The sequence below is a fragment of the Alligator mississippiensis genome, chromosome 6, assembly GCF_030867095.1.
Source record: "Alligator mississippiensis isolate rAllMis1 chromosome 6, rAllMis1, whole genome shotgun sequence".
Lineage (NCBI taxonomy): Eukaryota > Metazoa > Chordata > Crocodylia > Alligatoridae > Alligator > Alligator mississippiensis.
In genome coordinates this window covers 68,775,901-68,791,749 of record NC_081829.1, presented here as the reverse complement: position 1 = coordinate 68,791,749, position 15,849 = coordinate 68,775,901, and the positions used below count along the sequence as shown (strand labels likewise).

The following is a 15,849-nucleotide window of genomic DNA, read 5'->3' as shown; positions in this document are numbered from 1 at the left end:
GATTACGCAGACCTGTATCTAGGTCTGCAATGAGCAAACTGGAGTCTAAGGGCCAAAGAAAATGATCATCCGTTCTAAGAGAGGCATGGCTCTTCAGAACGCTTGTCCTCAGAAAATGAATTACGGAAACTTTTAGGCAGTAGTGGAAGTTTACTTCTTATCTTTACCTTTTCTTTAAAAAAAAAAACCCCACCAAAATCATGACAGCCTTGACAATGGGGTGAAGATCAGATGCCAAACTTGTTAAGATAGCTTTTCAATTTTTTTTAGGTGGTATTCCTTTGGGAACATTAGGATCTCTTTTTGCATATTACCTGTTTACAGTGGGGAGCTGGAGAAGCAAGTTAATGAGGAAGAAAAACTCCTCCTCAAACACCTATATAATGACCTAATGAAAGGCTTCACTCTATCCAGATAAATAACATTGCTTTGGGTGCAGACAGAAGTGACAATTTTTGCCTGATCTGGACAAGAAAGCAGTTTATAGCTATGACCAAACAGAAGTGCACGGCTGCTGACACCTTAAAAAGTGGCTGACTGGGTGAAAATCTCACCCCTAACTGCATGAGGTATCAGAAAAAAGATGCTTCAAAATGTAGCATCTTTTGTAACTTGTGTCCACTGAGCTCCCAGCCTGTTGCTGTTTTCAGAATGGGAGTGGGGAAAGGGAGAGGAGGGAGTTCAATCTGTGGGTTTTTAGCACCCCCTGCAGAGTGGGGCAGTTGTACTAGAGCCCCTCTGCCCACCCCAGGTGGGTGGGCTCCAATTTACCTACCCCACCCTTCAGCACTAGCTGGGGAGCTACAAGAACAAGCTTCTTCTGCTGCCTTTCCTCCCTCCCATTCTAAAGACAGCAAGCACTGGCAGAGAGCCTGGCTGTTGTTATGGGAACCTGGGTGCAGGCTCCCAGCAGGCAGCTAGATTCCCCTACCCCCTGAAACCAACAGTGAACTTCTGTTTGGTCTGGGGTAATGTTGTAACTCAGAACACTTTGCAGAAATATTTCTGAGTTACATCTGGGAATTACACTTCTGTCTGCACCCTTTATGTCCAGCCTACCCCATATAAACTTCCTCCTGTGACATGAGAACATGAAGGGCCACATTTTAAATATGTACTTAGCCTTCTAACAAGGAAGATAAACACCTAGGGCATCTTCACACATGCTCTGAGTGTGTGTGTGTTGGGAGGGGGGAGCGGGGAGTGCTTTAATTAGAGCGGCTCTTGAGAGTCGCTCTAATTAAAACGCTTGCAGCATCTCATCTATTCAGCATCCCACACTTCAAAATGGTGGCGGGGGTGCTTTAACTAAATCCCGTTTGATAAGCTTTAGTTAAAGTGCCCCTGCTGCCATTTTGAAGTGCAGGGACGCTGAATACACGTGATGCCAAGACTGCTGGAGTTTGTTAATTAGCACGCTCCAGCAGACCCAATTAATCAAGGTACCACGTTAGAGCAGGCACCGGGCTTGTGTATACGTGCCCCTAATGGTATTTTCAAAAGCACCTAGGCAGGTTAGACTCTTCACCTACATGGACAGTCAACAGATGGCAGCCACCTAACTCATGAAAATCCCAGTAGGCAGTTACCTGCACCATCATATGTTCCAGCTAAATTTTGTAAATCTGTGTCTGCATATCTTTATCTGAAAAAATGCTTTGCCTCCTCAACAATGAAAGCAATAGGCACTAGGGTTGCTGGTATTTAAAAGGGAACGCTACTCATAGATATAGTGGTTTTTGCAAGGCAAAAAAAGCTGAAGATCCTGTCCTCAATTAGGTATCTCTTTGTTTCTTCACTTAAGAAACTGCATACAAATATCATCTTTGACTTTACAATTCAAGACTGAGACTTGTGAAGAAAGGAACTGAAATGGCTGGCAGTTATGTCAAGGTAACGGTGTCAAACTCAGCTGCCACATGGACCGGTTCTGTGCTATGGACATGTGCCATGCCCTTTGTGGGTCTGATCAGACCATGGGGCAGCACCGGAGGCCAGATGGAGGGGTTCCACAGGCCACATCTGAGCCATATACATTTGAAACCCCTGACCCAGGGGGAGAGGTTTAAGACTGAGTTTATGCTGCCCCCAGCATGGATTTTGGTCACAAAATAACGGATGGGGCCATGTGTAGGTAGCTTGGAAAGTTTTGTTCCTCCAGAACTGATGCATGCCCAATAACTTTACTATGTCTACTGACTGCAGGATAGTATGGGTCTCCCATAATACAATTCTGCAGTTGTGTTGCCCTCCAGTTTTTCCCCATAAACTCAAATAATAGAAAGGATATTTTGGTTCAACCTTTTAGGAGTAGGCAAGCAGAGATTTAGCACAAAAAGGCAGCCTAAAAGGCAAATAGTATAGAAAGTTGTAAACATATTGAAAAGCAACTATTATATGTACATTAAACAAAAACAGAAGCAACCAAGTAATCAAATTAAACTAGCTATTTCAATAAATCAGCCTTTAAAATAATGATTTATACTTACAGGCATAATCTGATACAGGTCATCTAATGTAACATCACAGATGCCTACAGGAGTATTTTGATCACAAGGAACAATGGGAGGACTCAACAGTTTCTTGTAACAGCAGGGTGGGAAGCGAATATCCAAGGTAATACTATTATATACAGCGAGTCCCATAAGCTATAAATGTCAAATGTTAAGTGGAAAATCACCTTCTTATTATTATTTAATAATTTTAGGCAATCTTAGATAAACAACTTAATATACATAGAGTACTCACAATACTAATTTAAGTAAAAAATTATGTTCCTTTTTTCACGTCCATAATTTTTTAAATCTAAATGCAACTATATGATATACTTTAAGTAAATAAGATTAAAATTACTATAGAATGCAATTTGATGAACTCTTGAAATCCTTTACACTCAAGATACTATATCACTAACGCAAGGACAAACTGGTTAACATTAAAACTACAGATACAGTAATTTTACTTCAAGAATTCTGTATTCTTAATATCAATGCTTCAATAAAAATAGAAAAACATTAGGTAAGACCTATGATGATCATGACATTCTATAGCTGACAATTTCAAGATATTCCCACAAATTGGTAATGAAGGAGGTGCTATGAGGGCGACTATTGTCTGTATGACCCAGTAGGTGGCAGAAAAAAAAAAGTGTAATGGGTAGCGCAGCTGAATGCTGCCCTAGGGAACTGGAGCCTTGGAAAATTATTATGGTTTATTATTAATGGTTTATTATTTATTCATAATAAACCATTTCCCCAAAGCACATAATTGTGTCTTATTCTTCCATATTTTTATTATGATGGGCCCCAGTTTTGAAGTACTTGATTCCTAGTAATCATGCCTACGTATACACAAGTAGTTAAAATATATTTTTCTTATTTTTAGTTTTCTTCTACAAATTTCAGTGTATTCTATTTTGGCTATATAAAATTAAAAAGGGATGTCACCTGAAAACGGAAAACCATGCTAAAAGCTTAAAAAGTCTGTTGTATTTTTTTCAGACATTCCTGCTGTTTTATTTTTACAGTTAACTAATTAAGGTACTAATCATGTAGTACTCTGTTGTGGACAAAGGATACAGCTCCAACCAATCGGAATTCAGAGTAGTTTTCACATTTAAAGCTGCTAAACCAATGACAGTGTGAATCCTTGTGATATGTAAACATACCTGTAAAATATAAAAATTATTTTCATGTTTATTCATAATAAACCATTTCCCCAAAGCACATAATTGTGTCTTATTCTTCCATATTTTTATTATGATGGGCGCAGACAGAAGTGACATTTTTTGAGCAATCTGGCCCCTGAAAGAGCTCTACAGCCACACCATAACATGTTCACAGCTGCAGAGTGCTTTTAAAATGTCCAGTTGTGTGAAAAATAAACCCTGGACAAATCAGGTTGTGTTCCCTCCAATGTTCTTCCACACAGGGGGTGGGGAGAGGGGTGGGAGCTCCTACTTGATGAATGGCAAGGGGGGAGGGAAGAGCCCCTTTGCCTTATGGGCCCCCTCAGCTACCCTGGGTTGGGACCGCAAGGCAAGGGGGCTCAATTTCCCCCCCGCCCCCAACCTTCACAGCTCTGGCCATTCAGCGGCCAGGAGCTCCCTCCTCCTTCTCCCTCCCTCCCCTGATGACAGCCCCAGAGCTGGGGACGGGGGGGAGGGGGGGGGATGAGGGGTGGTTTGGCAACCTCCTTGGAGGCTTCTGGAGTGCCCCCACCTGCTGGTCAGGGTCAGTGCAGGCTGGCTCCAGCCCCCTCCCTGACCCAACAGGCAAAGTTGGGAGGAAGGAAGGTCCCAACTCATGGCACTTTATATAAAGCATGTTAGTGGGGCCTTAATGTGTGTCTGCACCCACAGAAAAACATGGTTACCAAGGAGGTCACTAAGGCCAACCTTCAGCTCAGGCCAAGAACATCCCTATCTAACTTACACATAAAAAAACTTCCTGTGATGGAGATCGCACATCCTTTGCAAAGGTATGTCTACATATGCATTCATGCTAGACATTATCCTCCTTTTCCATCATCGATATTACTAGACAGCCTTGGAGAATGCTGCCACACATTCAGCAACACATGTCACAAGACCTATTATCACAAAAGGCAAAGTTGATAGCAATGCCAGTGAAAGGTGTATCACAACAAACAAACAGATATGTTCCAGACCAATGATAACCTCCATTGCAATGATATCCATTGAACTGAAATCAATTACAACAATGGCAAGCCCACAATACAAGCAGCTTGAACCACCTCCAAAATAAAAAATTCCTAAGTGTAAATCAACTGGATCAAAACTCCATTGATATGAAGACAGCAGATTTAATTGTTCAGTTAGGAGCAGCATACAATCCATTTCCATGTTCCTATCATATCCTCTTCATTTGGAAAGAGTTTTAATTTCATGTTATTGCTTTAGAGAAATCATCTGGAAATGATACACTTGGCTAATCCATCCAGTTCTAGAGCCTTCCAGACCCTCACATACTTTCTTATCCCTGTTCGGCGATCCATTTCTGAAGAAAACATGATTGAAAAATTCTGCTGCGTATACACTGAACGCATGTACACTAGCAGTGGAACTTATATTGCCAAGCACTTGAAGTGGACTCTCATGTAGGCACCTCTATCAGACTACTAAAGCTTAATAGATTCATAGACATTAGAGTTGGAAGGGACCTCGGAAGATCATCGAGTCCAGCCCCCTGCCCGAGGGGCAGGAAGTCAGCTGGGGCCATAGGATCCCAGCAAGATAAGCATCCAAATTTCTCTTGAAGGTGTTCAGTGTAGGTGCCTGAACCACCTCCGATGGCAGGTTATTCCAGAACTTGGGGGCTCGGACAGTAAACAAATTCTTCCTTATGTCCAGCTTGAAACGGTCTTGTAGTAGTTTATAACTGTTCGACCTCGTCATCCCTTGGGGCGCTCTGGTGAACAAACGTTCCCCCAGATACTGGTGGTCACTCCTGCTAAACTTATAGGTGGCCATCAGATCACCCCTGAGCCTGCGCTTTTCCAGGCTGAAGAGCCCCATAGCTCTCAGCCTGTTGTCGTAAGATCTGTTTTCCTGACCTCTGATCATGCGCATGGCTCTTCTCTGGACTCTCTCAAGCTTCTCCACATCTTTTTGGAATTGAGGGGCCCAAAACTGAACGCAGTACTCCAGCTGCGGGCTCACCAAGGCTGAGTACAAGGGGAGAATGACATCCTGGGATTTGCTTGAGAAGCATCTATGGATGCAAGCCAGCGTTTTGGTCGCTTTACTAGCTGCAGCATCACATTGAAGGCTCATGTTCATCTTGTGGTCAATGATGACCCCCAAGTCTCTTAGACAGTAAACGATTATTGAAACTCTGAACCATTTATATTTGGACTGCTGCAAAAATCAGCAGTTTTCCCCCTTGCTGGGCACAAAAAAATTGCAGCCACATGTTCTTAAATAGCTCAGTAAATCTATGCAACCACTGCCCTCCCTCCCCAAACAGCTACAGTGGAGGACTCAACAAAGGCAGACAATGCAGAAGAAAGCAGCTCCCAGCAGACAGAAAAGGCAACAGTAATGGACATTGTGAGCAAGTACCAGGAATGGATTAATATTACTCTGGTCATATTGGACTGAATTAGATTTAAGGTGACCCAAGCCCCAAAGAATTAATTTCACTGCCTTCACTTGACATTCTAGAACTTGCCCTGATCAGAGGTTACTAAACTCTCTAATGCAGTGATCCTTAATTGGGGTGATGTAGCACACAGGTGCCACAAGATTCTTAGAAGGGTGCTACCAGATGAGGAGATAAGCAAGATGTAAGGAGATAAACAGATAAGTTCAGGATCAAGCTGTCTTTGTCTGCTCTCTCCCAAGCTTGGCCCCGTCTGCAAGGAGGTAATATATAAATTAGTTTTTTAAATGGGCCGCCACTCGGTTCAAAAAACTTCTGGAGGGGCGCCTTGAGTCTCAAAAGCTTTGCAACCACTGGTCTAATGTGATAAACCAGTGAAAAGAAGTTTCAGCTCTTCCAACACACTTGAACTGTCTCAACAAATGCCAACTTCTCACAGGTCTTCATCCAATATCTAGGCCTGAAGTTTTTCTTATTTTTTTAAATGACCAACATATAGCTGTAGTTTTCACTCCTTTGCTTTTGCAGCTGCAACTAGAAACTGTTAATGGTCATTACTTCCATCTCCATCCACCACTCTCACAAAATGACCCACCTCTCTGCCCCCATTGCTATAACTCAGATATGCTCCTTGAACAGAGACCATTAACGTAAAGGCTTAAGATAATGTTTCAATTAATTTGTTTTGATTTTTAAATTAATTAATTTTAAAAGCTTAACTATGAGGACTCACCATAGTCTGGGTGAAAGATCTGGCGAATCAGGAGAAGAAACCATTCTTTTGTCAGACCACCCATATCAAGTCCAGCCTCCCCTACAAATGTAACTTTCAACTTCTTTTTTAAATCTGCTCTCTTCCTTGTCAGCTATTAAAAAAAATGAAGAACTGCATTTGATCAATGTTATGACATTATATATAAAAAATGTAATATATACACATACATATAAGTAGAAATATTTTTGGATAGCTATAGCTATTTTTATATATATTTTATAGCTATAGCCATTTATATTTTTTTATTTTATACACATTTACTAAACTCCAATTCATACATTAAACCTACATGTAAAAAACTGTATGGTTTGGGAAAGGAAGGATAATTCCCACTCCCAGCACCTGACCCCAGCTCTTCTGGGTTTGCTATCTTATTAACATTCAAACAGCTCTCTCAGAGTTCTCAGTCCTGGAAACGGAAGAACCATCTCTTCCCACTATCCTGCAGGCCTAACCAATTTGTTCTTCTGGGAGAAATGGAGAGGAAATTTCCTGCAGAACACAAATGACTAGTGAACTGAGGGTTTTTCCCCCACTTTCCTGTCAAAACTTGAGAGCTATTTGGTAGATAAGACATGGACCAAATCATCATAACATTTGGCTACTGTTCCATATAACATGCCAAACAGCAGACTAGGTTTGGTAGAACCATAAGCATAGAATCCAGTAACTTTCTGGAAAAGTTTGGTTTCATTAGGGAACCTGCTCTTTCTAGTCCTTCATCATTGGTATAGTACGCATACGGGAAACTCTTAGCAATTGTCTGCATCCCCCAAGTGACTTAAGTTAGACCTCTGGTAGTGGTGTCATCAGCCATGTAGGTAGCCTAATTAGCTTGAAGATAGGATAAGTGACAGTGTCACACAAAGATGCCAATTAGCCTGTTTAAAGTACTATGCAGTCAGCTACACTGCTTCCACTTAAAGCAGCAGCCTACCCAGAGCAGCACAGCATGCTGCAGGGCACTGCTGCTGGGAATATCTACTATGAAGACATGGCTTTAGAGAGGTCCAGCAAAGGGTGTTTGACTCTTGTTGTTATGACAAATTCATGTCATTCTACACTGAAGCATTTCTTCCTTGATAGGACTAAGGTACCATCTACTTGAGAATTTAACTCTTTTAACAAAGCTGCGGCCTACTACCTAATACACTAGTGGGCAGTAGGGCCGTGCGAAACAGCACCATTTCGTTTCTACTTCCATTTTGCTGTTTCAACAGGACAGTGTTTCATTTAGAGTTTCATTTTGTTTCAAAGTGCTGTTCCGTTTTGTTTTGTCGAAACTGTTTTGCTCTTTTGACGTTTCACCCATAGGCTATAATGGGGAAGTACAAAACTACCTATAACTTTGTCAGTTTTGGCAGATTTGGATGAAAACAGTAGGGATGGTAGCCCCGTCTGAGGGCATGAAGCCTGCCAAGTTTCAAAGAGATAGGTGCAGGGGTTTCCGGGAAACTGCACCTCAAGCTCAGCACAAGCAAAACTTGTGACATCTGTGACTTTGGGTGCATGTTAAGGTCTGCCCCCACTGGTGCTGGGGCCTCTACACAACATGGTAGTGTGCCCCAATGAGGTCTCCTCCTCCCCTACAGCCTCAGACCAGTCCACCACTTTAAATCACAACAGGCAAAATAATAACTTAGTGAAGAACAGCACAGTAGCACCAGCAGCATCTCAGGCAGTCAAACTGTGACAGACCTTTCCTTTCCTCTCCTGAAGGAGCTTCTTTTCCAGTGTGTTAAGTCATGCCCTCACTATGTCCTTCCTCCCGATTCCCCCTCCCTCTCCTTACTTTCCGTTCCCCTGCAGGCAAGCCCAGCTTCAGCTTCGGAACTCGAAACAGTTTGAAACTTTCAAAATGTTTTGGCTGCCCTCATTTCGTTTTGAGGCTGTTTTGAAGTTCTTGGTTTCATTTTGATTTAGCTGTTTCAGGCTTGAAATGAGTCAAAACAGTGTTGAAACAAAACAGCCAGGGAAATTTCGCACAGCCCCAGTAGGCAGGTGTTTTTATCCATGTGTCTCCATGTGTAAGGTTTTATGAAAAAGGTTTTGTTATATCTTCCTCAGATTACAGATTTTCACAATTAGCCAAAGGCATTAGTATGACCCAACTACTTTCTTCTAATAATGAGAAGACATTAAGTCAGCAAGAATGCAGCATTGGTTATAACAACTCCTGCATTCCATTTATTCACACATCAGTAAGTTTCTATTGTAACAAGATTTTTTTATTTTTGTATATCTGCATAATTTGATCTGAACCTCAATTTTAATCTTCTAAAGATTGCTTCAAATATTTGAAATATATGAAACAAACCATCCTTCATTTTCTTCAAAACAGAGTGAATGGCCTATGCAAAGGGAGATTCCATAGTACTTCTGTGTTATGACAGCAGAAATGGAAAAAAAGCAGCAGAAGTGAAATAAAATCTAAGGAAGAAGGCATTTATATTTATAAGCAAGTACATTTATAATAAGGGTAAATTATTATAGAAGAATCTTAAAATTTGATGGATTAACAAATGTTAACTATTTAATGACAGTCTTGAAATTTTCTTTCACCTTTTTATCATTTACAATTATTTTTCAAAGCCAACCGACTATTTTTAGGTTTTGAGGAAGATCAGGGAACAAGATGTGATTAATGATGATTAACATGGTTTGGCTGACTGAAAAGAAACAGACACATATGTTTCTCTTCCCAATACTACTCAAAATAATCTGCTGTTTAGAAATGAAAGGAACACACACAGGGATCAGTTAAAAATTTGAATAAGTATTTAGGAAAATAAAGCTTAAACTAATTAAAAACTGAAAAGAAAAGGCAGTGAAGGAAAAAGAATTTCAAAATAGAGAGAGAGAGAGAGATTAGAAAAAGTTGAAGCTACTACTGTGGAACAATAGAACTAGTCTCATGCAGCATACTTCACCCCTATATAAACATTTAGTATAATGCAATATGATCAATAGGGATCCTAGTTGTCTCTACTAAAAATAAATAAATAAATAAAATTGCAAATGATCTGATTAACCCCCCCCGTGTTTTTCTGCAATGTAATTCCACTATATGTATAGGTATCAGTTGAACACAATGTTTTATTGTTATAGTTACAATTTTACAGAAATGTGGAAGCCTACCAGTGCCTCAATCACTATAATAAAATAAATTCTATATAGTTTGGTGTTTGATTTTGTTTTTTTCATCATGGAAAATTAGAGCCCTCTTGCTCCCTTCGCTTACCAGGATGTGGGTCCAGCTGTGGCTGTCCCTCCCCACTGCTTTGTGGTGTTGAGAAGGCCAGATATGCTGGTGCCCTGCCCATGCCATTGCCCCTCACTTCCCACCTACTGCCCCCTTGACCCTGCTGGTGCCCCTCACTCTCCCTACCCACTGCCCCATGGGTTCTATCAGGGCTCCTCACTCCCCACCCAATTCCTAACCCCACCCAGCCCTGCCAGAGGAGGACCCCAGCTGCCAGGGCTCTAGGGCCAGGGACCCAGGTCTACAGCCCACTGCCCCACCATTAGTGCCCAAACTGCAGCTGCTGCCTATGGGAAGCAGCAGCTGCTGCAACCTGACCAGGGAGTGGAGCACAGAGCCTGGCTTCCCCTCCCCCATGGGCAGTACAACCAGAGCGGAGCCTGTTTGGGGGGGTGGATGTGGGCTACTCTCTGTAGGCTTGGGGCTTCCTGCCTTGCTGCCCTTTCCATTGGCACCTCCACGGCCCAGTAGGTGGGACCCGGCACAGCAGGGCAGAGTGGGAAGGGTAGGCTCAGTGTCACTGATGTAAGCCCCACACTGCCATGGCAAGGTGCCCCCTGCCCACCTGGCAGCAGCAGGGGGTACAACTTCATGACACCAACCCCTCTACTGCCTGGCAGGTAGGGGCTGCTTTGCCATGGTAGCGCAGGGCTCCTGGCTGCGGCACCAAGCTTCCCCACCCTGCTCTGGCCTACTGTGCTGGGTCCTGCCTGCTGCACCGTGGAGGCCCTCATGGGGAGGGCAGCAGGGCAGGGAGCTCTGAGGCACCCACCCCTGCCCTGTGCAAAACTTAAGAGGCATGTGTCCCCCAAGCCCCACCTGCAGGAATTTGCACAGCAGCAGGAAGCCAGCCCCACATCACCCCCAGACAAGCTGCCTGCAGCTCCATCCCACTTCCAGCCCATGTCCAGCAGCTGTGCGTTCCAGCCCTGAGCCCCAGGCCCCATGCACCACCCCAGCCCTACTCAACTCCTTTCCTTACTATGGGCCCCCCTGCCACCTTATATGCAAGGAGCTATAGGAGGTGCTCTCCAGGCTGCCATGTGCATAGGTATGTGCACACATGCACATGGTGTCTCCCCTGCCTGACTGCTCTTCTCCCGCTCCCCTCAGCTCCTTGCAAGCTGGAACTCTGCCAGCCTGCAAGAAACCCACCATTTACCACACTTTTTTCTAATAAAGGGAAAATCCAGGTTTTACTGTGTTTTTCTGCAGTGAACAGAAAACCCGGATCCCTAATGATAAATAATTAAGCTAAATTTAGATGGCATGCAAGTACATATGTTTATATAGGGTTTGCCTACGTGTGAGATTAGTAGGTATACAGGAACACCATGACAAAAACTGAAGCTCAGGATATCATCTCAAAATCTTCTGCATTATTACTTTACCAATACAATACTTTAATTACAAATACCACATAACAATAACAAGAATTCACAGCTCTCATTACAAAAGCTTTCAATACAACCTATTATTTGAACTGAAAAGGCGGAGTTACTTCACAACAAACCAATCTTCATTTACATCCTCTGTACCTCATCAAGTGAGTCACTAACAAGGTGTGTTCTCCTCACTTTCACATTTAGGAATAACATATTCATGTCAGGTTTCTGCCTGCGAGAGACTTTGTCCACAAGACTTTGCTATTTAGAATGAAAAAAAAGAAAAAGAAAAAAGAAAATAAGTTTTACACTCAAATTTGCTTTAAAAAACTTCTGAAAGGCAGACAATAGCATTAATTAAATGAGTGGAATCCTTGCTTTAGAGTAGCAGTGAAATATCATCTTCTTGAATGTCAGTTGTTTGGTCAAAAGCAATGACAAAAGTTGTAATGTAACACTGAAATAATCTTAATAAGAAGAGTAAATAAAAGGCACTGGTTGTGCTGTGTTGTGGAAGTCCTTAAAATCCTCTTCCTCCCGTCTCCTCAAAAAATAGAACTTTTAAGTAGGTCCAACCAGGGGCTACATGTGTTTCTGTGGCTTGAAGCACTGATCAGCATTAGCAATATGGTGCAATTGGAATTTGATCCCCAGTCCCACAATCATGCCTCCTGCCAGGCACAGATCAGATCCCAAATATGCTTTTAACCGAATGTCTGTCAATGACTGTAGTTAAAGATAAGGGGTGCATCTACACATGCGCTTTACTGAGGAGCTGACTAATTAGCTTTGCAGTAAAGCGTCACCATCAATATATGCACTGGTATTCAGGAGCAGTATATTAACTAACTCCACTGTAGGATAGTGCTGTCCAGGACAAGTACTATCCTACAGTGGGGTAGTTACACACACTAAAGCCCATGTGGAAACAGTGACTGGGGCTGGCTGGGGCATGAGGGTGCTACAGTTTGGAGGCTGCCTGCTAGCTAGCTGCACACTGTTGCACCCTTCTCGTGCCCCAGCCAGCTCCTCTGCAGTATGTTGAGCCAGGGCGGAGCAGCCCCAGGCTGGCAGGCTGATCCTCCAGGACTCCTGACAGCCTAGGGCTGCTCTGCCTTGGCTCAACATGCTGTGGTACCAGGTGTACGTGTAAATGCTGCGCCTGAGAGAAAAACTTTGGTGCAAAATGCACTGTAGTTTATTGCTATGTGCTAATTGCACGTGTAGATGCATCCAAGGAGTAGTAAAACAGTTACCTTTATTTTCCCGGAGTAATCTTACATTTCAGAGATAATAAATATTTCTATGGAATTAGTAGTAAATTAAACTGTATAACATCATAGTGATTACTGTGAAAAAGACATTTATCACAAAGACTTACACGTGCTATGCTTATCATCTGCTGTTCTGAATCCCTCTGAATAATAACTTTTTTTGCTGCTATAGAAATGATGAATGGGTACTGACAGAAGGAAAACCTAAGTAATAAAATAGATGGGAAGTTAAACACAACATTTCTTTTAGAATTCAGGAAAAGAATTCTATGCTAAAAGTTCTGCAAAAGTTCAACAAATTAAGTATTATGTTGGTAAACCAGACAGATATCCTGTCTCTCAACGAGAACCTGAAATCTTAATGTCATTGTACAACTTGAATAAGATGCAAAAAAATGAATACAATACTGAAATAACTTAGATTAAGTTTTCTTCCATTTAAATAACTAGAAGTGATTTTCTCTGGTTTTCTCTGATAAAAAGTCCCCAATTTTCAGACTAAAAAAAGTAACCCAGAATCCACATTTACCTTGATTAAAATGAAGCACCACTAATATCTCTCTCTTTATTAGTGGTGTTTCATTGTAATCGTAGAAAAATGTGGATTTGGGGTTACATTTTTTAGTCCAAAAACTGGGGATTTTTTTTAATCAGGGAAAACCAGGATCCCTGGTGATTATATATAGAACCTAGAGGAGTCTGATTTACAGAGATGATAGTAAGAGTTCTCTTGCAAGTCTCCAAGCATGTTAGGATTTACACATGTGCACAGCTTCATGCATTGAAAATAATCCAAAGGACTTCACTGAAAATAATGACAAGGTATAAAATTAAACATGCAGTTGAAATTTTGCAGGATCAGAGGCAAATACTGAAGAGATGCATGTAGCATCTGAAAGTTTATTTGATACAATGTTCACAGTAAAATGCTAATCAGGTGCAGAATACACCTTTATATAAATGCATACACCTCCAACAAATCTGCAAATTCTGCTAGATGTCTCATCACAAGTGCATGAAAAAGAGAGGAAGGAATGCATGCACCCCTGAATGTGTAGGTAGACAAAACTCTTGGGGTATAGGTGACATCTTTTATTAGACCAACTAAATACTAGCAAAAAAAAAAAAAGTCTCTCTTTGCAAGCTTTCAGGCCTAAACACCCTTTTTCAGGCAAAGGAGGATTCAAGGATTGTAAATTTTTTCCCCATAATGCAGGGGTGGGTAAAATACAGCCTGCGGGCCAGATTCGGCCCCTAAAAAAATTTAGAAAATTAATATTTATCTGTCTTTGGTTCCTGTCAAAGATAACAGGAGTCACTGGCAGTAGGACCCAGGGGAAGCCCCAGTGCCTTCCTGCAACAGCAGGGCCTACCCAGCCCCGCCCCCCCAGCCAGAAGTCCCTACCTAGCAGGGCTTCTGGCCTGGGACCATATGGCTCCTTGTGGCTGCACTGGCGCAGGAAACTCAGGTAAGGGGGGCGGAGGGAAGAGCTGAAGGGCAGGGGAGAACTGCAGGCAGGGAGCAAGCTGGTGCTGAGTGCAGGGAAAAGCAGCCCCCACCCTGCCCCATGGCTGGTGCTCCTTGCTGCAGCCGCTCGCAGCCCACGCAGGGCCATCCTGAGCAGGCACACGCAACTGCACGTGGGCTGTGAGCAGCTGCAGTATGGGCTGCCAGCCATGGGGTGGGGGAGGAGCTGCTTTTCCTGGCATTCAGCACCAGGTTGTAACCTGACCCCACTGGCAGGCTGGGTCCCAAGCCAGCTCTGGGCTTGCCCGTTGAGGCTGTGCTGCGGCAGCAGCAGCTGCTCAGCACAGAGGAAAGCGGCCCCCCCACTTGCCACACTGGGCAGTGTTTGCTGGTGCTGGTGCTGAGCGCAGGGTCAGGGCTCAGGGGGACACAGTGAGCAGGTGCGGGAGCATGGGGCCCACACTGGTGTCCCAGGGCCAGTGCTGGTGGGGCCCAGAGCAGGGTGGCAAGAGTACAGGGTCCCGGCCAGCAGGGGCTCTGTGGAGCTGGGCCAGCTCCCCTCTCTCCCTGCTGGTGCAGCCCAGCCTGGCTTCACAGACCCCTGCTAGCCTGTGCCCCACTCTGGGCCCTGCCGGTGCTGGCCTTGGGACATTCGCCCCCTGGTCAACAACTTGGAACCAGGCACCTGTCAAGGGGCAGGGCTACCCATGTGGCCCTCGACAGCTTGCCAAAACTGGGTAAGCAGCCCTCCACCCAAAATAATTGCCTGCCCCTGCCATAATGTGTGATTCTCCAAAATAATTTTCTACAATGTTACATAGATCATATTAAGAAATATCCAATTAGTATAAAATACAAGTCTATGTTAGTAATAGCAAATAATAAAAACATATTATAACTTTCATGTTATCTCATTCGCATGCATAGTAGAATCCTTGCCCCACTCAAGCCAATAGCGAAATATCCAATGATTTCACTGGGACAAGGATTTCAACCAAAATGTCTAAACCACTTTGAGGAATAATACAATACTTACGAAAAATGCCCCAAAACCAAAAAAACCCAAAAGAAGATAGGGTGTTTGTTTTTTTAAAATTCAACACTGAATAAAATACATCATCTACCTCTCTTACCTGTGAGAATTTCCATAGCACTGCCAGTTATGATATTCTTCCATTAGATCAATATGATCCAGTGTGGAATTGTAGAAATCCGTATATGAAATAATAGGAGGACTAGCTAAACTATTTGCAGCATCTGCAATGCAAATATATGGAACCAATATTATGAACTCTCCCAAAATACTGTCTCTAATGAGACAATTCTGAAGACAAACCAAATGTGTGTGGAAATTCATTTATCAAAAATCACCTAGCAAAACAGTAAGCTTATTTCAACACTACCCATAGTGGTATTACTACCCCATTATAATAAAATGTTATATCATCACATCAATGGTTTAAATATATATAGTAAAAGAATAATAAGTGTAGACACTGAAGTTGCTTTCTTGTGCTGATTTCAAACACATTTCTAGTTTAAGGAAAGGTTATGGATATACTT

General features: G+C 42.8%; 1 protein-coding gene across 2 annotated transcripts in view; it reads right to left on the bottom strand.

Annotated features, from left to right (window-relative positions):
* HECTD2 (HECT domain E3 ubiquitin protein ligase 2) overlaps nt 1-15,849 on the bottom strand; it is an 83,627-nt gene that overhangs the window by 21,827 nt on the left and 45,951 nt on the right. For both annotated transcript variants that reach the window (XM_014607794.3, XM_019484259.2), the window contains 6 exons: nt 15,420-15,543; nt 12,926-13,022; nt 11,698-11,805; nt 6,856-6,988; nt 3,579-3,667; nt 2,490-2,648 (listed from right to left, as the gene is read on the bottom strand). In XM_014607794.3, coding sequence (XP_014463280.2) covers nt 2,490-2,648; nt 3,579-3,667; nt 6,856-6,988; nt 11,698-11,805; nt 12,926-13,022; nt 15,420-15,543 — 710 coding nt within the window. The remainder of the gene's footprint in view (nt 1-2,489; nt 2,649-3,578; nt 3,668-6,855; nt 6,989-11,697; nt 11,806-12,925; nt 13,023-15,419; nt 15,544-15,849) is intronic.